The following is a 26,482-nucleotide window of genomic DNA, read 5'->3' on the forward strand; positions in this document are numbered from 1 at the left end:
CGGATAAAAATAATAATAATCTGTGTTGAAAAAATCATTGCTCTATCTTCAAAAACCAGCAGGCCTAGCACATGATGGCCGCGAGAGTATGTCGCCGCGAGATAGACTACCTGTCCTTATGTCATTAATACAATAAGACAAAGACGTGTTATCTATCTCGCGGCGACATACTCCCGCGGCCATCATGTGCTAGGCCTACAGGGAGGAAATAGTCGAGAGCGTTTGTATGGAGAATTGACCCCTTCTGTATCGTCTTAAAAACACATATTTCAAGATTAAGTATAATACCTACTTAGAGTTAATCATTTCAAGCTTCTAAGTATTTGCAATCTACAGTCATCAAGTACTGTGACAACCAAAGCCAAATACAAACTGTCCCACGGAAATGCCACATGGAGGGAAATTACCTAAAATATCACAGATAGAATATTTTGCTGAAAGATGATTTTATTTTATTTTTAAAACTTAGTAAAACTGCTTTCAATGATTTTTTTTTTAATTTATATGGACAAAATTGAAGACTACGAATACCTATGCCATGTAAGATCTTGAAATTCATGGTTTTCCTTTTATTTCCGGCACTATGTTATTTAGAAAAAAAATCCTTATTATGAAGCTTTTCAGTCGGTATGACAAAACTACAGGATATTTTTTTCCTCCTGTAGCGGGTTCAATTCCCGGTTTAACCATGAATTTTTTTTTAAATATTAAATAACCAGCATTTGTAACTGTCACATTCGAAAAGAAATCAAAATTCCTACTTTGAACATACTTAGCCCATATGTGCCCAACACATCTTTTTTTCCCTATTTTTTGAGGTGACAACCTCATTCTTCTACTTATTTTTAAAGAGTAGTAGTGTGTTTCGAAAACAGCAGTGGGTCGAAAACGACCCTATGGGCATATATGGGTTAGAATAGATCCATTGTGTATGCAATTTCATTATTGAAAGGAAACAATTTAAAATACTTTTGACCTCAATTCTCATCTTAAAAGTAGATTGTGGGAGGTGTCCTGACAAATTGGTCGGATTAGTAGAAGAAATGTTTTGAAGGGGCTCAGGTTGGATTGTTGGGCACACGTGCACCACAGAGGGTGCAGGGTAGACGTAGGTAGACACATGGGCCGGTGCAGACGCGGGCGGGTGCGTGGCGGCACTCGCACTCGGCAACTGGGTCAGCGGGCCACGGCGCAACGACGCGCCCCGTTCCGACTACGACACACATATAGCTGCCACAGCCACACGCTTATCTCGCCATGCCATACCTTTATCACACTTATCTCAATGGAAATAACCTTTAATTAGCCTTACTAAGAGATTTTTGTAATAGATACATATTAAACCGAGTAAAATGTTCCTTATATTCTTAGCAATAATTGTACAAAGGACAAAACGTTAACTGCGCATTATTTTTGACGAAGTCTGCCTGAGTTTAGCATTAAATTGAATTCAATCTGTCCACTTGGCGTCATTTTCTGCAAATGTACAAATAAATTGTATCAATCGCAACAGGTATCACTTACAAAATTGTGGTCAGTGCAGTTAATTTGGCAACTGCTAGTGGCTAGGCATTGTAACGCTATAATTGAACATCACGTTTCCGTCGAGCCAGTCACCTTGGCACGGTTATTTCGCACCAAATTTACGTGCCTTTTTATTTACCAATATCTTCGGATATACGCTGTTTGGCTTACATGCTATTTTGAATAAACACATATGTGCCAATCTTATGCATTTAAATTCTCCGACCTTTTTGACGTATTTAATCTTAATCTTAATAGTCTTGGTAAAGTTGTTTACTAAGGACTACACTGAGAGAAATTTGCATTGTGAATTTAACAAGTTCGACTTGTTGCGGGTTTATCCGTTTGAAACAAAAGTATTTTAGTAAACGGAATAAATCACAAATTGATGGTACAAGTCGAATTTGTTCGAACAACAAGGTCAAACTTGGCGTATTTTATCAGTCAAACATATGTTTGAAACAATGTGTCATGTTGATTTTATAAAATCGACTTGTTGATTCATAGTTATTTGTTATACAAAGGGGCAAAGTTGTTTTTTAACACACGAGAAGTAAAATACATTTGCACCCGAGTGTAACACAAAACTTTCCCCTCACTACAGCGAGGAAACTACAACGCAAAAAATGCGTTTATCACTGCTTCCCTCCACAGGTGGTAAATCATCTTTATTACTAGATTCACCTACTTTTATCAATTTACAAGCAGTTAATTTGACTTTATTCAAGGTCAAATTACTTTACGCACTAGTGGATAAAATGCGTTTTTACCCGCTGGTATTAAAGGACAAAACACGTGTTTCCGAGCTAGTGAGGGGAAAAATATATTGTTGATTCAAATGACGAGTAACTTGTAGAATGTACTAGTTACACTTAACAAAATCTAACTTGTTGTTTGAACCAAAGAGCACGTAGGCGCTATTTTAAGCTAAAAACTTGTTGAACAAACATGAAAACTGGTTGTTTTTTCTCTCAGTGTACTACAGTCTCAACGTGTATGTAAGGTCTCATTTGTGAGCATTGTATTTAATTCTACAATTTCTACATACAATACGAGTCAAGAATACCTAATATAAATATATATGTATGTATTTTGTATTATTCTAATAACTCTGTTGAGTTTACAGATAGTACTTACTACTTACTAATATTAAAGATATTTGCAATAGGTGTGACGTATAATTAGACGCATATTATTATATTGAAATGAATTGGTTACCATTACAAATCATTGTAAAAAAAATGTGTTTTCTAATTCTAACGCAATAAATTTAAAGTGAAAACACGCTTTTTAGTCGATGTGTAAACATGGAGACCGCTGAGAGCGCCGAATGAGAATACAAAAGACGAACGAACGTAGCTGGCGACTCGGAACGCGAGTCGAGTCGAGTCGCGGCCGCGAGGCGAGCGTGCTGCGCCAGCGTCGTTTCGACAGATGCACGTGGACTTTGGACTTGTACTCCAATCAATGAATGGCCTTTAACTTAATATCATATTTTACATTCAACAACGAAACGAAAAGTTATCGTCGTTGCCGCAAGTCCCCGCTTTTCTCCATGTAATAATTCCATTTCAAGCAAGAAATTATGTATATCATACATCATTCATAATTAAGTGGTAATATTCTAGATCCGATTGACGTTTATTTTGATTGACAAAACATGTAGTAGGGGAGTGGCGAGTGTCTAATCGGCGACGCTCCTCTTGAATTGCATGGTCGTGCGATTAGCGTGTTATTGTGAGTCGAGGGCCCGCGCACCCCTGCCTGCGCCGGCGCCGGTCGATGCTCCCCTGGGCTCCCGGCCACCGACCTCGGCGCTCTCCACGGCATTAATAATTCTGCATTAATTGGTGCACGCTACGACGCCACCACACCACTTGTGTTTGGGACGCGTGGCTTTACCGAAATTGGACTTTAATCTCAATTCTCTAATATGAACAAATGTTACAAAAAACGTGCGTGGAACTTGTTTGTTATTTCATATTTGTCGAAAAGGATAAGAAGTTTCGTTACGTTATGGTATTCGGGCTTCAAACATACCCACGGGATGGGGCAAACCGGAGTTCATTTGGTGTATTTATTATCACCTTAATTGAGAAAGTAATGCTAGTTTCTCAAATGAAGGCCGCGTGTAGGAATAAAGTCAATTTAATTTCGGCACTGCTACTCAAAACGAATTTTAAAAGAGTTGCACGTATTTGGTTACTCTTTTTCTAGTTTAAACACCACATGAGAAAAGATACTTAAAGTAAAATCCATAATCCTACGGACCAAATTGACAAGTACGTGTGAAAAAATGTTGCCACAGTTTGGCCAGTGTCGTTCTTATCGATATTAAAAATATTATTACATCGTTGATTTAAGGTGCACCCAGACGGGACAATCAAATTGGCAATTTCATCGGCTTATAATATACCAATTTTTTCTGTGATTTCGACAGATCAAAAGGTCTGTAGATATTTTTTTTATTTCAAAGCAGCAATAATATTATATGAAAATTATATAGATATTTATGATATACTTGCCATAGTGTGACGGATACTTTATCCCCATAGATATGTGATAAAATTGAAAGCATAACACACCGGCTGGGAATGAATAATATTTTATAATAAAGACTAGTAAAATTATCTCTGGACATGGTATTTTATTTTTTAGCTACAGGCTCGGAAACCTGTTTATGTTTTAAAACTAGTGGGTTTTTACCAATGGTATCAATCCACTACCTCGAAAATAGAACAAACCAAAATGTGTATCTCTTATTTGAAACTAATAAACTTATTCTTGATTTAAACTTGTCTGTTTAATGTACTTGTCGATATATTGTTATCGACATATATCCTTCACTATTTTTATTTTGCTGTTCCTGGTAACACTTTACCTGTCAGTCATTTGTCAATTTAGTCCGTAGGATTGTGGATTTTACTTTAAGTATAACCTTTTTCATAATATATACATCTATTAGTTATTTAACGTACCTACATTCAGCTGCTGAGAAAGTGACCGACCTCCTTGCATAGAATTTTGCATGCAAAACAAATGTACTACTCAGTATTGCTAACTGTGAAGTGTATTAATTATGCGCGCGACCAGATTATATTTAACAATCGAGGTGGACGAGGTTCTAACCGCACACACAGTATAAGGAATATTCAGTAGTTAATCTCCGGCAGGTAGATGCGGGCGGTCTCTACTGCGCAAGGTCACGCAGGGTTGAACAAAATTACTATAAAGTTAATCAATCAACTTCGTACAAAGTAAGTTGTTGTTATCTAATAGGTACTATTAGGTAACTGTAAGTATTAGTATAACAATACCACACCAGTCAATATTGAATACACAAAAAAATATTATTCATATATTAGTCTCATAAGCGCAATACTAGATTGTGTAACGATCCCGAGCAAAATGAGATATTCACGGGGACGGTTTTTCACATCACGTATGTGGTAATTTATATGTTATACTTAGATATTATTTAAAACAAAAACGCACTTTCTACTACGTACCATTCAAGTAGGTACGTGTTTTTTTCTTAAATACTGACGAAATAGTATTTACATAAAATGTCTGAATAGATGATTCCACAATATTTAAGTAGGTACCAAACTTTCGAGATAAGATAGATCGCATCATCTACCTAAATAAAAAACAAGTATTTGGTTGCAAAGTAATTAATGTCGTTACAGGTAAATCCTTATTGATTTTAATACATCACTATATCTCACTTTTACCTAACGCTGCAAAAATATAAGTATAAAAACCACTTACTTTTCTGGAAGTCTAGGAATTGTGAAGAATGTTATATTAAACACCGTAACGAAATGACAGGACGACGTACTTGTCAAAACAGCGCGCAAACGCGGAATGTAGTCATGTTTTTATATTACCCTCTTTAGATGCGCTATCCAATCAACGTGCCGCGGCTCATTTATTATCTATATACCTACGTGTTTGTATGTTGTATGTCACATATCTTGGAGATATTTGAGATTATATTTTCTCTGTGTGCGTTGTAATACTGTCAGTTGAGATATAGTATACACCAGCCCCTCTAGCACAACTTGCCTTGTCGCGCGCGAGTCCATACTTGAAGTCGCGCTAGATGTATGGACTCGCGCGCGACAAGGCAAGTTGTGCTAAAGGGTCAGGGTTTGCTAATTATTTACTGATCACGCTCTTTCATGCGAACGAGTAGATATATTGCAGGTTTGACCTCTCTATATTTTCCGATATATCTATTTTTTTTAAGAAACCGAATAAATTTAACAGCCTGATAACATTTCAAGACAAAAAATAAACTGTTGTATATCATATTCTATAAATTTCGCCTAAGTTCAGAGTTATTATTATTATCATGTAAAAAAAATAAACAACACATTATTACTTCGAGTACAAAGTATTTTTTTTAATGACGACAGTGCCCATATAAAGTTCACATTTTAGCAAAGATGCTAAAAAAAGGCAGGAAGGAAAAAATATAATGATGGCATGAAAATGTTTTTATTTATTTCATCGCATATTTGAGAAAAAAAACTATATTTGCCCCTGCGGAAATTACATTTCGTATATATTGTTTCATCAAAAAATAGTAGTATTTGTTTTTGTTTCTTGTGCATTTATACTTGTAAACTATGTGAGGTGTGCAATAAAGAGTATTGTATTGTATAATCATCTACATGAATTACCGTTTCCCGGTCTCTGCAATAATATTGTTATTGATTCAATAATTTATAAAATACACACAAATTAAATTACCTACCTATCTAACTTTAAAGAGTAGGTAGTGCTATATCGAAGCGGGCAATCTGGTCACCATTATCTGACCTGAAGACGTCCTGCCTGACATTGTTGACAACAGAGAACCGGCAAAACATCCCTTAGTCCGCTAAATTGTGTTGTGCATGATACTATAGTTATTTGTTTTACAAGGGGGCAAAGTTGTTGTTTAACCGCACGTGCCAATATTGATACCTGAGCAAGCGAAAGATTCCAAGATTGAACCGCGAGCGTAGCGAGTGGTTCAAAAAGTGGAATCTTGAGCGTTGCGAGGGTTTCAAGGCACGAAGGTTAAACAAACTTTGCCCCCAAGTGAAACACAAAATTTTTCACCACACCAACACAAACAAAATACAGACTATAAAACATCAAACTAAATCAAATCTATCAATTTATTCAATATTTAGAATTCAAAATCATTATTTTTAAGTAAATTCTAACACCCAGCGCAAGACATCAAGTTATAATTTGTATGAAATTACTTTGCACTCTTGTGGATAAAATGCAATTTTGCTATCTGTTTTCGAATAGCAAAGAGAGCCTTTACCAGTTGGTGTGGTGAAAAGTTTATTATAGTCGTAGTAGTTATCTCTGCACGCATTGACAACGTGGATTCACATTCGCATCAATTGAATTTTAAACGAAATTTTACGTCGTAATACTCGTAATCCATCGAATACTAGTTTTTCACCATAGGTATTAGCTTATATAGTTCGAATATTGTGCAAGTGACTATCTAAAATTGGGTATACGGAGTATACGGACAGTTACTTTGATTTTAAACTGCAGGTAGGGCCAGACAAAGGAAAAACAACAATGATATTGCCAATGAATATAATCTAAATTTCAATAAATAAAATGTACAGTCGAGTTCATAAATATATGTACATTTCTTCACCTTAACTCGTAGCAATAAGGTGAAAAAATGTACACATTCATTGAACTCGACTGTATAATGGCGCATTATGTAGTTCAATAGAAGTAGGTATATCATAGGTGGTTACTTGGTTAGTTGGGTTAGTTAGCCTAGTAGTCGGCGACGCGATTGTCGCGATGCACTCGGCGACGCGACCTTGGCGCGGGGCTCGCGGCACGGGCGTCCCGTTTCGCGGACGCGTTCTACTTTTGCCATAGCTCTCTCTTGTTACGCAAACCCGTCGTTATGCATATTATGTTTTGCCTCAAACGTTTCTGCTGATACCACTTTCTACAGTTAGAATCTGGTTTGTGTTGGCGTTAGTGATGATATAGATTATAAACAAAATGCGATTTGGAAATGGTTCATTTCACGACAGCTGGCTTATCTTCAATCGAGGCTTGCCGGTTTGCCAATGGCTAGTAGGCCTACGTAATTTTCGGGATGACAAAAAAAAGTGAAACCGTTCGCTGATCTCCATTAAGCTACTTGCATGCCTGGCCAGGAGAAAAAATAAACAAAACACAAGTGTATTAATAGTTGGCAGGAAAACATCTTGAGGAAACCTGCATACATCTGCGAAGAAATTCAAAGCTGTACATATGTGAAGTCTCCAATCAGCATTGGGCTAGCGTGGAGACTAAAGGCAGAACCCTCTCATGAGTGAGAGGAGGCCTGTGCCCAGCAGTGGGACGTATAATATAGGCTTTTTTTGCCATATTAAATTGAACCATCATCGGTCCAGAAAGGCGTCCAGAAACGCGTTCAATTTATTGTTTTATGTCATGAAATATGTAACTTCGAAATTGTGCCTAGTCGGAAAGACCGGCCATATAAGAGTAAGGCACCTTTTTTAGGCTTTATGGGAAATAAGTCGAGTATAAACGGGTGTTGTAGGTTAATATGCTGAGTGGCATCCTTTTTGGTGACTTTAGTTTAAGATGTATATAGATTAAGGCTATTGTTGTTTTACTTGTATATTTTCAACAAATAAACGTTTTCTATTCTATTCTATTCTAATTTTAATTATAAGTTTCGGCTTTGCTTTTGTTTGGACCTAAAAAAAAGAAGTTTATCAACCTCATTTACGGGACATATGACGGTCTTGCCGTATAAATAGAAAAATGCTGATATGTTGAAAATATCAACATTATTTGTTTTAACCCTTCGAGTCCCAGCGACATCATATGATGTCAGTAAAATATAAGTAAATACATATAGATGCTTGGGGCTCGAAGGGTTAATATCTATCACATTACTCTCTGTTATTACAGAATATAACAATGAATACGATTTTGATACTTATTTCCATATGAAATTACGCGACAACGAGCACTAGACGGTCTTTCCGTACTCATCAGCTCGTGGGGACGGCCAACCCGCCGAGCCTTAAAAAAAGTGATCTTTAAGTTTACTTTAATTCACCAAGGCATTATAAAAGCTGTGTAGAATATAAAATTTGTTAGCCCATAGGACCATGCGGATCACTCCAGACTACTTAAATAGTCTAGTTTTATCCACTCAAACTTTATTTCAAATAAAGTACCTATGCCGGTCTTGCCCGCACTGACCTTAATTTAAATTATACCGTTTTAAAAATGTATGACATGTATGAAAAAAAAGGACTAGGTGCTTCATAAGAAAAAAAAAGTTTAAAGGTTCGGCCACACATAGGGCGTTTTATAGCGTAGCGTTAGCGGAGCGGAATGCGAGCGCATTCTCTTTTGCTCTGAATTTGCTCTGAATACGTTCGAGCGGTCACACATGTGTGACAGCGCGCGTTGTGAGCGGACTTGTCTAATGCATCTTTCAATTTAATATTCGAAATTGTAATTAGACTGATGAACGTGTAATATTTATAATATTCTTAATAAAATGTCTGCCTATGTCTATGTCCCAGCCACCATTGCGCTACGCTAACGCTGCGCTTTCAAAACGCGGATGTGTGGCCGAGCTTTAAGTAAATTAATTGTATAGTTTCTAGGGGAAAAAATTAGTTCTAACCTAAGGCTATACTATATCCTATTTCAGGGATAGTAAGTACGTAGTAATACTCCACCCGATATACTTTTAAAATAACGGCGCCGATGAAAACAAGTAATACATACCAAACTATCTTTGAGTTCTTAAATTATAGGGACCAATGTGTACAATGAAAATGGGTCAATTATCTTGTCTGTTTTGACCATGTTCTTTTCGCAAAATATGTTTTAATAGGATTTATTTGTATTGTTTGCAGGGCCCTCTGCGATCCTGACATAGCAAGAACGACAGCACGTTGGCAAGGAAAGCCACTTACCACGGCTACATCAGCCCAGAAATTACCTCCCGTCTAAATTGAAACGTTCTATCACATCGTTAACTGATCTGTGACTTTACCAAGTGCAATAATATACTTTAGTGCAATCGTTTGTACTGTCGACTGTCAGTGAAGTGATTTGTTGTTCTAATTGTGGTGAAATTAATTGTGGACAATGGAGCGTGAATCAAATCCCATGGAGGCGTTATGCCGGTCCGGGTGTGGCTTCTATGGAAACCCTTCCACAGATGGACTCTGCTCAGTATGTTTTAAGGTAAAACAGTTATATCATTCTTATTATGTATATCATAAGTGTTAACCTATCCACAGAAAAATCATAAGGTAAAACCTTAAAACTGCAATCCAGTAGTGTATCTTCACCAATATCGGATTCTTCCATATAAATTTTCATATAAATCCATTGTTTTTTGCTACAAACACTTTTTGAACACAAACAAACACTAAAATACTGCATCTAAATTAAATACAATACTATTAAACGAGCAATTCTTGTATATTTATTTATTTATTTATTTATTTATTTATTTATTTATTTATATATACCGACGATCTCGGAAACCGCTCTAACGATTTCGCTGAAATTTGTTTTGTGGGGGTTTTCGGGGGTGAAAAATCGATCTAGCGTAGCCTGAGATCCCAGAAAACGCGAATTTTCGAGTTTTCTTGAGTTTTTCTTTCGCATTTGTAAACGTAAAATATGGTCCTTAATTTCGCCGCGCGCGCATCGATTCCGCGTAGCTCAGTCGCACGAGGTCGGTCTAATGTACGCAGATAGATCGTAGGTGTCAGGGTTTCGAATCCCGGCCAGAAATTAAGTTTTTGTTTTTTGTCTTTTTTTTGTTTTTGTATTTATAAGAGTTTTTTTTTTTTATCTAAAGACGTGATATATTAAAATAGAACCGAGCGAAGCTCGGTCGCCCAGATATTTAAATACAATGTCCAACGAAACATACAACCTAATAGTTATTTGTTATACAAGGGGGCAAAGTTGTATTTTAAGGCCGAGTGTGGAATTGGAAAACGAGCAAGTGAAAGGATTCTATATAGTTGAACCACGAGCGAAGCGAGTGGTTCGAGAATAGAATCCTGAACTTGCGAGTTTTTTAACATACGAGAAGTAAAATACATTTGCACCCGAGTGTAACACAAAACTTTTCCCCTCACTATAGCGAGGAAACTACAACGCAAAAAATGCGTTTATCACTGCTTCAAGTAGTTCCACAGGTGGTAAATCATCTTTATTACTAGATTCACCTGCTTTTATCAATTTTAAAGCAGTTAATTTGACTCTATTCAAGGTCAAATTACTTTACCCACTAATTTTTTAATCAGTCTACCACAGATAATGCTAAGAAGTGCGTTTAGTTCTTGTGATATTTTATTCTGCCAGATTGTAAATTTATAACAATTTATCGGAGTGAAATTTACTAAATAAATGCAAAACACACGAAATAATTGTAAAACATAAATAAAATGCATTTTTCATGTCGTATAATATTTTTATAGGGTAATAGTCACATTTTGGTTGTGCAACAACAACAAAAATCCTTAGTATTCATTTTCAAAACTAAATCCACTATTCCCTTGGGAACAAAATAGTACATTATTTTTCAGTACACGTAGACGCAATGAGACCTTTAAACAGCAAATGTGATGAAATAGTACATTGACCAACAAGGGGAGGAAGTTGAATAACCCTGTGTACCCTAATAAAACATTTTTTTTGTCACTTTTATTTTACCACTTTGTCGGCGTGATTGATACAACATATTGGTACCAAATTTCAGCTTTCTAGTGCTAACTGTCACTGTGATTATCCGCGGGGCGCGGACGGACGGACGGACGGACAGACATGGCGAAACTATAAGGGTTCATTTTATTTATTTTGATTTTTTTAGGGAATTTTAGGTCAATTGTACTCAGAATCACGAGTACTTTCAATCTCACTGGGAGACAAAAAGTGTCCCAGAATTTCCATACATTTTTGTTACTTTCCTCTTTTGTTATCCCACATAATATGTACGGAAAATGGTAACAAAATAAGAAAAAATCGTATGGGACAATTTTTTTTAACTACCAGGATTTAATACCTACACATATCTAATACATACATTATACAATCACGCCTGTATCCCATAAAGGGGTAGGCAGAGCACATGAACTACTCAAGTTTCAGTGCCACTCTTGACAAAAAGGGGTTGAAAGAAAACGAAAATTATGACATTGCAGTGACAGGTCTAATAGTTTTAAGAAAATGTATAATTTGTTATATAAATATGCAGGTGTAAAAAACCCACATTCAGCGCACATTCCGCTTCGCTAACAAAACGCTTAATGTGTGGCGGAGGCTTTAATGTGCTGCGACAAATGCTGAGTGTTATTCTTTTCCGAAACCACCCTCAGCACTGTAACTTCATTTATTTTCCTAAATTTAAGCCTATTTTGATGTCGTTATGTGTTTCGAAAAAAGTCTCATTCATTCATGAATTCATTCATAAGTTAATTTTAACTATGAATTTTGTAGTTGTCTTCGATGACTGACCCTAGTGTAGTTAATACAATAATGAATTAAAATGTACTCTACGCTCTAGACTTTTAGTCTTTTATAGCTTAGGTATCCGATCTGACATTAGCAACGTTTTGTCGCCGCAAAACAACCTCACAGTTAAAGTATTAGTTAATTTACCAGATAGAAGGCCTAGTTTGTTTCTAAAACAAACGAAACTTCTAGTGCATTCTTAAGAGTTCGTCAATAAAAAATAATAGGAAAAAGGAAAATTGGTAGTTTTCTACGTCCGTTTTTAGACTCGATAGCACAGCTATAGCTGCAAATACTTAATTAGCCTTTTTAGGGTTCCGTAGTCAACTACCGTAGGAACCCTTATAGTTTCGCCATGTCTGTCTGTCCGTCCGTCCGTCCGTCCGCGGATAATCTCAGTAACCGTAAGCACTAGAAAGCTGAAATTTGGTACCAATATGTATATTAATATATTAATCACGCCAACAAAGTGCAAAAAAAAATAAATAAAAAAAAAAAATGGGTAAGATAAATGGTAAAATAATAAATAAATAAAATAAGGGTACTTCCCCCCTACATGTAAAGTGGGGGCTGATATTTTTTTTCATTCCAACCCCAACGTGTGATATATTGTTGGATAGGTATTTAAAAATGAATAAGGGTTTACTCAGAAATTTTTTTGGTAATATTAATATTTTCGGAAATAATCGCTCCTAAAGGAAAAAAAGTGCGTCCCCCCCCCCTCTAACTTTTGAACCATATGTTTAAAAAATATGAAAAAAATCACAAAAGTAGAACTTTATAAAGACTTTCTAGGAAAATTGTTTTGAACTTGATAGGTTCAGTAGTTTTTGAGAAAATACGGAAAACTACGGAACCCTACACTGAGCGTGGCCCGACACGCTCTTGGCCGGTTTTTGTATAATATAAATAACCAAAGACTTCATAAAAGTTCACTAAAGTTAACAAGCCTATGAAAATTGTGGGACAAACGATTTTTATCGGCTTTATATATGTGAGTGTGCACGGGAAAACGTCTCACTTTGTCGATTGCTATAAAGCCGCTTTGTCATTTTATTCATATAGAGATACAAGTAAATCTCGCCTTAATGGTAACCGACAAAGTGGGACGTTTTACAAAACACACTCACATATTTAGTGAACGTTTATGAATAAGAATTTGTCAATTTTAACTTAAAGTTAACAACATCACTACATAGTATAAAACAAAGTCGCTTTCTCTGTCCCTATGTCCCTATGTATGCTTAAATCTTTAAAACTACGCAACGGATTTTGATGCGGTTTTTTTTAATAGATAGAGTGATTCTAGAGGAAGGTTTACATGTAGGTATAGTACCCGTGCGAAGCCGGGGCGGGTCGCTAGTTGGCAATATTTGTCAACACGGAAGTTCAATTTTAATCATGTGTGGAGAGATGGCGGTCTATGCATTTTGACCACACATTTTGCTTTGACAGTATTCTCTATATACTTGATCTTCTTTGATATGACACAAAAATGCAAATAGATGTTGCCTCATAGTGTAGACTGTGTTCAGTGGAGGGTCATGTTTGATGTGCTGGTGGAGATGGGTGTACCTGAACACCTTGCTTACGTAATACAGAATCTGTACATTGAGGGTTCATGCTTCGTGAAGCTGGAGAATCAGAAATCAAATGATTTCCATACAGAACGGGGCGTCCGTCAAGGTTGCATTCTGTCACCCAAGCTTTTTAACCTGTATGGCGAACACATCATGACGGAGGGCACTTGACGGCTGGGAAGGAGGTGTTTCAGTTGGAGGTCGATTGATCAGTAACCTGAGGTACGCAGACGATACGACAGTAGTTGCGTCAAGTGAAGTAGAGATGGCGGATCTTCTGAAGAGAATTGAAGATGAAAGCGCTAATCTCGGACTTAAGATAAACCATTCCAAAACTAAAATAATGGTAGTTGACAGGGCAAATATACTTCCAGTTACCGACGCACTTCGCCAGTACGAAAAAGTTTGCGAGTTTATGTATCTTGGGTCGTTGATAACCTGCAACGGTGGCAGCACTGACGAAATACGCCGTAGAGCCGGTATGGCGAAGAGTGCTATGGCTAACCTCGATAAAATTTGGAAGAGCAGAGGAATCCGACGTCAAACTAAAGTGCGATTGGTTCGAGCACTTGTCTTCTCGATATTTATGTATGGTGCCGATACTTGGACCCTAAAAAGCTGTGACGTGGCTAAGATTGACGCTTTTGAGATGTGGTGCTGGCGAAGACTGCTACGTATACCTTGGACAGCTAGAAGAACTAACATCTCTATTTTGGAAGAACTTAATATCACCACACGCCTCTCCAAAATATGCCAGGAGCGAACCCTTAGATTTTTCGGTCACATCATGAGATCACCAATGCATAATATGGAGAAGTGTATCATCTTGGGGCGAATGAATGGTAAACGCGCTTGGGGTGGGGCTCGTAAGAGATGGTCTGACGGCGTCGGTCGTGCAGTCCACATGGCTTATGACCGCGTTCAATGGAGACACGCTACTTGTGGTCGCGATCCTCAGCATTGAGGGAACGAGGAAGAAGAAGATAGTGATAGATGCTAAAAAACAGACACTGCACAATACACCAAGGTTAACCTACTGGCTAACTTTTACGTGCCTTTTATCATTTTTTTGGGGCATTTCATGTAAGCGTTGCGTGGTATATTATGTAAGGACTACTGATTCGTAACTTGACAAATTCAGAGTGCCTTTTCTTGGATAATTTCTAGTTTACTTTGTATTATACGTTCCACCATTAAAATTAGAGTCACAAAATTATTATATTTAAAAGCAAATCTCAACTAACTAGATGAATAAAATTAAAGTGAACGCTGAAAATAATTCGGCGACAAACTGCTGTCAAAATCTTGATTTCTGTTGATGAAACTTGCATTTAAATAATTGTCAACACTACCACAGAATACATATTAGTACAAGTACAGAAAGCCCTCTCCAAAAACCTCTTTAAAGAAATAACGACTCATGCCACGATACTATTAAGTTCAAATTCCGACCGCGCAATGCTAAAGCGCACCACACATCTAGCGCGGGTCCTAGCGGGCGGGTGCGTTTTTCAAACCCTTCACACAGAGCGCGGGCGCGGGCGCGGCGGGCCCGACGCGGGTTTCCCATCCCGTCCGACATCGATCGTTGGCAGTCTGCACCAAGATGTCAGAAGATACGGACACAGACGAGGGATTACTGTTTCTGCTTGTTTTGAGGAATAAAGTTCGCAAAAGAAAAAAAAAACCGGGTTCAGGAAATTAATATGAAACGATAGACTGTGTAGAGAACTGGAAACATATTATGAACATAGATTTTTTAAATATTTTCACATGTCAAAGGCAGCCTTTGAAGAGTTACATGAACATTGAGTGCAAAAATATACAAACAGGATACAACAACATACAATCACGCCTGTTTCCCATAAAGGGGTAGGCAGAGCACATGAAACTGTTAAAATTACAGTGCCACTCTTGGCAAATAAGGGGTTGAAAGAAAACTAAACTGTGACATTTCAGTGATAGGTTGCCAGCCTCTCGCCTACGCCACAATTTACCCCATATCCCACAGTCGCCTTCTACGACACCCACGGGAAGAAAGGGGGTGGTGAAATTCTTAACCCGTCACCACACGGATACAAATACAAATAAACAAAACAACAGGACACAAATTTTCACACGAAACAGGATACAAACTTTGTAAATAAATACAAACGCCATGAAATCAACGCGCCCGCCCGACCCGCGCACGCCCGCTGTGTGTGAGCTTATACGCAAACCAATGAATTACGAAAAAGCTACCGGCCGTTACCCGCCTCACCCGCTCTCTGTCTGTGTCGCGGGCGCGTGTGGCTGATAGACGCACCCGCCCGCGCCCGCGCTGTGTGTGTGTGGATGTACATTATAAACTGGCTAACACAACGCGCGGCGGGCCCGCAGACGCACGCACCCGCCCGCGCCCGCGCTATGTGTGTGGTGCGCCTAAATGCCTACAATTGACAACGTTTCAAAATTGTCAATGTCCCTAAATCGAAAACCATTTCGAGATATACGCTTGTAGATCATATAAATATTTTTTTTCCGTATTTTTAGTATAAAAAATCTTAAAAATAGTTTAAAGGGGAAGTGACGTCAAATAGCTGATTTAGAGCTGCCACTATAACAAAAAAATCTTCCAGTTGGGTTGTCACTTGAGTTTGACAGTGACACTTATCACAGTTCGTAGCAAAGATATTAAAAATTTCATGGCTTAGTCTATGGTTCGTAGTCATTCACTATTGTTTGACAGTGACACTTGACAGTCAGACATACCGGACTGTTTAAGCTGACTTAGCTGACTGTTAAAACTTTTTTTTTAGAAATGATTTTGTTGTTTTCTTAGGTGTATGAAACAACACATGTGACGTCATAAAGCTGTGTCTTGACGTTTGTAACTTACGCTCTTTCTGCTCGAAGTAGTAATAAGAAGGGATTTTCTCATTAAAATAGCAGTTTTTGGAAAAATAAAAGAATACGTGTATTTTTTAGTATTGAGTTCTTTCAAACCAAACAATAAAAAGTAGTACTCAAAAATATGAAATGTTGTCAATTATAAAGTAGAAGTGCGCTCTCTATCGCGTAACTCGTACCTTTTCTGACGATATAGGGTTGTCTCCTTTTAAAAAATAATATAATCTTAATATTTAATTACTACCTTTTTTATATTGCTCTACTTCAGCTCGAAAAAACCTAAGTTCCCATAGCGTCGCGTGTCGGGGCGCGCAACGGACGTCTTCAGTGTAATTCAAAAAACGTCTCCTCAGTACATTTTGTATAGAAAGGACGTAAGACGCGCCGCCAAGCGGCGCGGCGCGCGCCACGCCGCCGCCACGCCACCTGGGGCGCGTCTTACGTCCTTCCTATACAAAATGTCTGAGGAGACGTTTTTTGAATTACATTCAGGTGGCGTAACGTCCGAATGGGAACTAAGATATGTCTTAGTGGTATATACACCGTGTCCAATAAGTCCGAATACTCATATTTTACCTCAGTTCTAAAGATATAGGGATCACAGGCCATCAAATTCTTATTTAAACTAAAGAGTATATTCCTCTTAATAAAATACAAGCACAAAGTACATGAAATTTCCGAAGTGTCTAAGAAAAACAAAGAGGTAAAGTGCCAACAAAATACTTGCTCGGCACGCAGGTGACGAGTTATTTTTTATAAGGAGAATCTGTATGTGATAAAACAGACGCCACGTGTCCAAAATAAACTATTATGGGTACCGAGGATAGATAACGTTCCGGGCAACTAGAAAAATGTGCCTAGGTTCCAGAGCTCACCATCGGCCCAGGTGTGGGATGCTGTATGTAAGCGAGGTAAACTACCTTCAGTACTTACAGATAAAAGCGTTAAAATCAACGTTTTTTTCTTTAAAACCAAGGTTTTGGAGAAAAAAATGCCTTAAAGTTAAAAAAAACCGGCCAAGAGCGTGTCGGGCCACGCTCAGTGTAGGGTTCCGTAGTTTTCCGTATTTTTCTCAAAAACTACTGAACCTATCAAGTTCAAAATAATTTTCCTAGAAAGTCTTTATAAAGTTCTACTTTTGTGATTTTTTTCATATTTTTTAAACATACGGTTCAAAAGTTAGAGGGGGGGGACGCACTTTTTTTTCCTTTTGGAGCGATTATTTCCGAAAATACTAACATTATCAAAAAACCATCTTAGTAAACCCTTATTAATTTTTAAATACCTATCCAACAATATATCACACGTTGGGGTTGGAATGAAAAAAAATATCAGCCCCCACTTTACATGTAGGGGGGTACCCTAATAAAACATTTTTTTCCATTTTTTATATTTGCACTTTGTCGGCGTGATTGAAATACATATTGGTACCAAATTTCAGCTTTCTAGTGCTAACGGTTACTGAGATTATCCGCGGACGGACGGACGGACGGACGGACGGACGGACGGACGGACAGACAGACATGGCGAAACTATAAGGGTTCCTAGTTGACTACGGAACCCTAAAAAGGATGCTTGGGAATGAGTATCATGTGTCCCAACAAGACGCACCTCCAGCACATTCGGCAAATGGTATTCTAGCGTAGTTTCAGACTAATTTGGCAGTTTTTTATCCGAAACATGAGTGGCCACCCAGGCCTCCAGGTTTAGGCGTATTAGACTATTTTGTATGGTCATACATGCTTTGAAGACTAAATTTTTATAAAATCATAAACCTAGATCATTTCAAAAAGGTTATCGAGAGTATTTGGGATGAAATGTGAAGAAAACGGTGCGTGCCGCGTGTGATCCGTTTGAGAAGCGTTTGAGGCTGGTAAACAAGTTAATGCTGGAGTTATTCCAAAACATTTGTTGTGAATGTAGTAAATAAGAGTGCCATTCATAAAATATAATAATAATGTAGTAACTATTTGTTCATTTTGTTTTATTGGCTATTTGTGCTGTATTCAAACTTATTGGACACGGTGTAGGTTAAATCCTAAAAAATTCGCGTGTAACTAAGGCGTACTTACTTAGATAAGTATGTATATAGGTTCTAATCTAATATGTATGTAGGTTAATTTATTGTATTTGTGTATGTTTATTTTATAATAGTAGGTATCGACTTGTATTTAATCAGTACAATCTCATACTGGCTTTATAATCTTGTGCACCAAACTATCTATGATTTGTCCAATGGTTGACTGGTAGAGAATGCCTTAAGACGTTAAGTCCGCCATTTGTACTTTTTATTGATAATTTGTGCAATAAAGTTAGTTAAATAAATAAATAAGTAAGTACCTTAATTGAAACAGGCCTGATATTACCTACTCAAAGGCCTTGTAGAATGCCGCCCTTTAGTTATTTTTGTAAACAAATGAGGTTTCGAATAGTACGATCACGATAAAATATCAATTCTGTGACAGCGGTCGATTCAGTACGTAGGTATGCGACGAACAACTCTCACGCGTGCGTCACCGCTCGCCCGTGAGGCCCTACTGATTTGCCCCTCGCTAGGGGTAATACAATAGTATAAATAATTACTTGTCAAGAGCCAAGTGTCACTGCTGACACATCAACTAAAAATGCGCGAAATATGACGGCTCTGTGTCTGTACACAAATTTTGGCACGCACATTTACGTAAAATTAATAAAAAATTCACATGGATTTGTCCATGATTTCTGTATGAAACAATGTATTTCATTTAATATCGCGACAATGGATAATGTAAAGTAGATGTATGCGCATATTGTTATTTAGTTGTAGTGTGCGGTGACTAAATAAATGGGAGTTGTTTTTTGTATGGAAAGCGAACCACCTTAAAAATCAACTATAAAAAAGTATGTTTTATAAGGTGTAGTGATAGTGATGTTGAGAATATGGATGTGGGAAGACATTATCCGATTGCCTACTTACGAGGGCCGTTCCGAAAGTTGTTAGCTGCTCAGGCTCTACTCATTCTGTGGGATATTACAATGCCGCACCACAGGTTTTTGCGGTGCATCGCCGCGCCGCGAGATTTTTGCGGTGCCGCAACGCGTCGCAGGTTCATGCGGTGCGTCGCCGCGTCGCGCCCATGTGGCCAGGCCCTAAAAAAACAGTTTTTGATCCTAAAATTGTTCAACTTTGATGCCAAATATCACAGAAACAATGAGCTTTGAAGGAATTATGAGATACTATGTTGTTTAAAGACGATGCTGGCTGTTAATATGATGGACTTTAGAAACCATCATAATATCAATGGATTTAAATCGAAGGTCATTGGCGCAGGGAACTAACTAACGAACGATAACTTAACATAAATGCAGAACAATATTGGTTATTGGTTATTCACATTGACCGTTTGTGAATTATTTGCTGAACTAGAGTTGTAGCTCGATTTTTATTTATTGCCTACATATTATTTGAATGCTGCCCAAATTATTAATTGGCTGTTTTTTTTTTGCAGATCACTTTTAAAAATAGCTGATCATTTAATTACTTCCCGTTAAAAATTCACAAATTGTTTAAAAAATACGGGTTTCCTCGCGCACCGAAGGTTCCGTACATACATTCAATAATCTAATCTCACTCTCTATTCTGCGCGTCCTAATATGTAGCAGTGGCGGCTGGTGAAAATTTCTGTTAGGCAACACTGAGCAAAAAGAAACCTACCTTAACAATAGGTACCTTAACTAGTAATCAATTTTAGACAAGCCGGTGGGAATCGGCTTGTATGGACCAGCCGCTGCTGATATGTAGTAACAGGCACAGGCGCCTGGCAGGCTTTTAAGGCGAAGGCCTGAAATCGTCATCTGTTGACTATTTGAGTTTTCGGATATTAAATGGGAAACTATTGTTTGTTCGAGACAAAGAGGATCGAGTATTATAGAGAGTTACTGTCAAAGTAAAATGTGTAATCACAGTGCATAGACTGCCATCTCTTGACACAGGCTTAAACTTTTGAACCTCAGTTTTGACAATTTGGCCCATATTCTTAGCTTGATATGTGTCGCTTAACTTCAAAACTGGGTAAATCCATTCTGCTATAAGGTTGATCATCTTTCAGATCATATTATATTTTTTATATATTCAACCTTAAAACAGAATGGATTTACCCAGGTTTGAAGTTAAGCGACACATATGTTTTAAAACGTCAAATATTAATATAGCGCCATCTAGCTGAGCGTACCCCAAAGGTGTAATGCCATCTAGGCCACCGTACCTTTTTCTGTATGGTACTGAGGACACTGAGGTACGTTTTTTTCTTAGACTTTATCTGTCTTTGGTTCGAGATGACACCGGATTCATGTACTCGTATATCATAAAAATTAGAACAAGGCTCTTATACGAAATGAAATGAAATATTTATTTTTCAAGTAGGCATATTACAATGCGCATATGAACGTCAAATAAAGCTACGCCGGCTCTAACCCTACGCCTCAGCCTCGAGAAGATTTCAGTCCCCCCTCAGTTGGGAGGGGGGTATTCACTATGGGACCGGCAAGAAACTCGGCGGGCAACTTCTTTTCAAAACATTACATCTTATAACTAACATGCATTAAATAACAAGATACAATTTAACATGCAAAATTATTCATCAAATAATATGAACAGACTAGGTACTCTATGGAAATTAATTTCAATAAATTATATTATTGCTTAATAATACGTCGTTCTTCTTCAGAGAAAACATATCAAATTGTCACAGAAGAAAAAGATAAAATGAATCTCAATATCATTAAATATGTAATTTACCTACACAACATAAAATATAAAATATTTGATGTGCTTTCTTATCTGAACTGTGTCTTCTATACATAATACAATTATTTTAATTGCTATTCGTTTTTTGTAGTTTCTGGTTCGGGCCATGCATGTTTGTCTGTCAAATAGTCCTCGACTCTGTAATAAGCCTTTAACATCAATGATTTTTTTAAGTAGTTCTTAAGAGCTGGGAGGGGTAATCTCAAAGCAGTGTCAGGTAACTTATTATAAAAATGAATGCATTGCCCAACAAATGACTTTTGTACTTTACGGACACGAAACTTCTTTATGGCAAGCTTATTTTTGTTTCTAGTGTTATAATTATGGATATCAGAATTCTTAGTGAAACAGTCTAAATTCTTAACAACATAAATTATACTATCATAAATGTATTGAGAAGCTACAGTTAAGATATTAATTTCTTTGAAGAGTTCTCTTACTGATTCACGTGTTCCTAAGTTGTAAACGTACGTATTCCAGGAGGCTCTGAAGAAGAAGCAGCAGCCGCCCGCGACGACGCCATCCCCGGTGGCGGCGCCGTTCGTGCCGGCCGCGCCCGCGCTGGCGCCCGCTCCCGCGCCCGCGCCCGCTCCTACGCCGCTGGCCGCCGCCGCGCCCACCGTGCCCAGCCTCGCCGCCCAGCCGCAGCAGCACACAGACGTGAGGCCACAATTCTTTTGTTTCTTTTAGGCTATGGGCCAGTTGCATCAACCACATTTGACAGACACATCATCGTCAGTCGTCACGCAGCAGACGTCTATGGAACTTCCCATACAATAAAATTTAACGAACGCTTTAACGGTGACAGCCGGTTTGATGCAACCGGCCCTAAGGCCCTAAGGGCCCATTTAGACGGTACGAGAACTCGCATACGAGTTTTATTACACATTTCTTCACCTTACCTCGTTGCAATAAGGTGAAAAAATGTACACATATTTATGAACTCGACTGCAGGCAGTGGTGCGGGAGTCAGACGTCTCCAAATCAGTTCGGTTTCACTACTTCCAGGGGTCAATGTCTAATATGACAAGTTGGAAAGAGACTTCCGCCTGTAACTTGTAACCCTCAGTTTTGGGAAATGGGCCCCAGGTCAACCACTGACGCAATACAGACTGTCAGGATTATGATGGAAAAGTTTAAACAAAAACGATTTGCATTGACATTTATTGACCTAGAAAAAGCCTTCGACCGTGTGCCGCGGAAGCTAGTATGGGAGGCCCTGTGTGCCCAGAATGTCCCGGAATATTACATAGATTTAGTAAAAGACATGCATATTAAGGCCAGCACGAGAGTCCGAACACTAGCAGGCTTAAGTAGAGCTTTTGAGGTCAAGGTCGGCGTCCGTCAAGGATCCGTGCTCAGCCCGTTGTTATTCAATTTAGTCATGGACTATCTTGCGACTTGCGAGAAATATACCATCTCCATGTCCATGGACCATGTTGTACGCGGACGATATAGTCCTAGCCGCCGACACCGCTACTAACTTGCAGGAACTTCTGAACGAGTTGGTTTCATTAGACCCTAATTTCAATTTACCCAGTTACTAAAAAGCCTACGTTTCAAAACAACTCGGTGTCAAATTACCTGTATCCCAAAATGCCTATTTTTTTTCTCAAAACACCTAATTACATATTAATATGGCGAAATATTAATATCATAATGACGAAATTTCACATTACCGTTAGTTCAAATATCTCCATTTTCAAAACATCCAAGTACCAAAATACCTAAAATTCATAAAGTTTCATCGCTCAGACCTTAACCACACCTCGGACACTGGCGATTAAATATATGAAAGAGGCGCGTTCCTAGCACACAGTCTAAGCTCGTGTAGGTGAACGCGTACTATGCTTGTATGAGTGACATATGACAGGTCGACTGTTCGCGTTTTTGACAGGCGGTAACTGTGAGGTAACCGAGAGATCTTCTCTCTCTCACGGGGTGGGCGGCACTTTCAGCGGGGAGCGGGAGTGGCCATACTGTATGATAATACCCTTTATTATACTGTGCCTTAACCGCTGTAATTGCTTATCATATTCACCATCAAACCACTTGTATTGAAAAAAAAAAAAATTAGGCATTTTGAGACCGTGACATTTTGCTTTTTCTGTATTCTAGACTTACTCTATTTTAGAATTTAGCCCCAATATATCTCATTCGGTATTTGTATTTTTAGGCATTTCGGGAAATGGTGGTTTTACGATAAAGTCATGATTTTTTGTTATTTTAACAGTGAGACATTTTGTTATTAAGGATTTAGAACAGCATGGCTATTTAAAATTTTGGCGAATTAGAGAATTAGGCATTAAGTAATTTAGGTAGAATGACACCAACTCTTCTGAACCTGTGGACACAAGCACTTGAGAAGCACAGCCTGAGAGTTAGTAGGAGTAAAACGGAATACCTGAAATGTCCTTTCAGAAGATTAATACACCGGAAACCATTTATATTGGAGACGCGCCGGTCCCATCTGTAAAAAGATTTAAATACACCTTCTCTCCATACTCACATCCGATGCAAATGTCGACGATAATGTGACACATAGAATAAGCGTCGCATGGCAAAAGTGGCGATCGCTGACAGGTGTACTGTGCGAATTGTGCGATTCATGGATCCCGGAGTTTTAAAAATAAACTAAAGTCTTATTGTAGCAAAATATCTTATCTGTGATATTTCCATTTTTTCATTTGCATAACTGTGGTACATAGATATCATAATTTTTAAAAGTTGCTGAACAAATGTTGGTCAGTTTAAGAAGTAGTTAATAGTCTATAGTTTAATTTTTTGCTTTTGTTATACTATAGGGCCCACCCGGTATAATGCAAGTCTCTATGTAGGAGTTTGTTAGAGAATAGTAGGCACCAAAGAGCCAATTAATATTATTTTCGTAATGTTCCTTCTGGAAAGTCGCCTCCGATGGTATGGCCACATACGCCGCAGACCGGTAGACTACGTCGAAAACAGATGCCTCAACCTCACCGTCCAAGGCCCTAGGTCACGCGGCCGCGGTAGGCCTAAGAAGCGCTGGCTGGACGTCGTGACAGCGGACATGGAAGAGAACAATCTCTCACCTCAGGATGCCGAAGACTGGAAAGTGGAGAAGGCTGAGCAGGAAAGCGGACCCTGGCGCGAGGCCGGGAAAACGCTAGGTTGACGAAGAATGTTCCTTCGGGACTAGGTCAATGAAACTTTTGTATGATGTAGAATATCAATTGGTTCATCATATTAAAAAAAAAACCGGCCAAGAGCGTGTCGGACCACGCTCAGTGTAGGGTTCCGTAGTTTTCCGTATTTTTCTCAAAAACTACTGAACCTATCAAGTTCAAAACAATTTTCCTAGAAAGTACTTATAAAGTTCTACTTTTGTGATTTTTTTCATTTTTTTTTAAACATATGGTTCAAAAGTTAGAGGGGCGGGGGGACGCACTTTTTTTTCATTTAGGAGCGATTATTTCCGAAAACATTAATATTATCAAAAAACGATCTTAGTAAACCCTTATTCATTTTTAAATACCTATCCAACAATATATCACACGTTGGGGTTGGAACGAAAAAAAATATCAGCCCCCACTTTACATGTAGGGGGGGGTACCCTAATAAAACATATTTTTCCATTTTTTATTTTTGCACTTTGTTGGCGTGATTGATATACATATTGGTACCAAATTTCAGCTTTCTAGTGCTAACGGTTACTGAGATTATCCGCGGACGGACGGACGGCCGGACGGACGGACGGACGGCCGGACGGACGGACGGACGGACAGACAGACATGGCGAAACTATAAGGGTTCCTAGTTGACTACGGAACCCTAAAAATGGTGTTTGTACCAAGAGCCGTACTTGTTATACAGGATTATTAAAAATTTGTTTAATTTTTTGTTCATGAATTTAAATGGTTAGGAGGGTTTTGTTTTTTCATATAGTTTTAGTGCCATTAATGTTTGTACAAAATTTGAAAAACGTCACTTTCATAGTTTAGGAAAAAATAAATAAAACAGTTTTGGGGTTAATCAGGTGTTTTTCATCCCCAGGGGGTAACAGAGGGATGAAACTTTGTGCAGGGTACGACTTCTTCAAAAGGCATCATTTGATTATAGTTTCGACCCAAAAACGCTGGGGGCAATTTTTCTTAGCTTATCCTGCCATACCCTTTATGAACAACATTTTAAGTATGCAGTATTACTAAAATTGAAAAATAAAATAAAGTCTTCTTTCAGCAAAATATCCTATCAACTATATTTAAGGTACTTTCCCTTCATGTCCCATAGTCTTGGGACACCCTGTATAATATAGACAGCGATATTTTTTTTAAAGTAATTAACATATTATGTTAATATTATTACAGGATTTTTTTATAATTTTAGTAGGTTGTGCGCGTTTACGTTTTACAGACACAGTCATGTGCCAAAAAGAGGAGCATACAGATCTTAGACAATAAAGCATGTTTGATAAAAACTAAAAAACACGCAATGTTGAAGAATAAAATATCTGAAGTGCAGACTTGACAAAAAAGTACACGTGATACATTTTCAGATTGATTTTTTCAACTGTGATATGCTTTCAAATCATATCGGATCATATGCTAAAGGGCACAACTTGCCTTGTCGCGCGCGAGTCCATACATCAAGCGCGACTTCAAGTATGGACTCGCGCGCGAAAAGGCAAGTTGTGCTAGAGGGGGTTTTAAATTTAAACAATTTACTATAGTTTATGAGTCAAAAGTTCAAAACTCTAGTAACATAACTTAGTATAGTAACCAACTTAGGGCCAGTTGCACCAAACCACCTGTAAATGTAGGCTCTGTTCGTAAAATTTTACCGATTACGTGGGGGACTTAACGATTTGTTAATGAATTGCGTTGCACCAACCCAAAAATTACTGAACGTAACCGCTAACTGTGATGCCAGGTCGTGAATGAAATCCTACCAACATTTTATGGTAGAATTGATTTTTCATATAGCAACCCAATCATATAAATGTCAAAATCTTTATTTAAAAAAAAACTTAGGCGCAAACTAGCGCAAACTAAACTTTCTTTGCAGCTCTTATCGAAATATTTAACAATTTACACCACTTATGTACACTTGTGTTCGTGGTTATCTTTAATGTATATTCATGACGCATGAAAAGGACGCATCTCTACGACTTT

At 38.0% G+C, this 26,482-nt stretch overlaps 1 protein-coding gene across 4 annotated transcripts in view; it reads left to right on the forward strand.

The window, feature by feature from the left end:
• Nucleotides 1-26,482, forward strand: part of LOC125234277 (AN1-type zinc finger protein 6) — a 77,344-nt gene that overhangs the window by 37,305 nt on the left and 13,557 nt on the right. For all 4 annotated transcript variants that reach the window (XM_048140507.1, XM_048140511.1, XM_048140510.1 and 1 more), the window contains 2 exons: nucleotides 9,459-9,792; nucleotides 21,814-21,993. In XM_048140507.1, the coding sequence (XP_047996464.1) occupies nucleotides 9,694-9,792; nucleotides 21,814-21,993 (279 nt within the window). In that variant the 5' untranslated portion in view covers nucleotides 9,459-9,693. The remainder of the gene's footprint in view (nucleotides 1-9,458; nucleotides 9,793-21,813; nucleotides 21,994-26,482) is intronic.

This window comes from Leguminivora glycinivorella, chromosome 2 (assembly GCF_023078275.1).
Source record: "Leguminivora glycinivorella isolate SPB_JAAS2020 chromosome 2, LegGlyc_1.1, whole genome shotgun sequence".
In the NCBI taxonomy this organism is placed as follows: domain Eukaryota; kingdom Metazoa; phylum Arthropoda; class Insecta; order Lepidoptera; family Tortricidae; genus Leguminivora; species Leguminivora glycinivorella.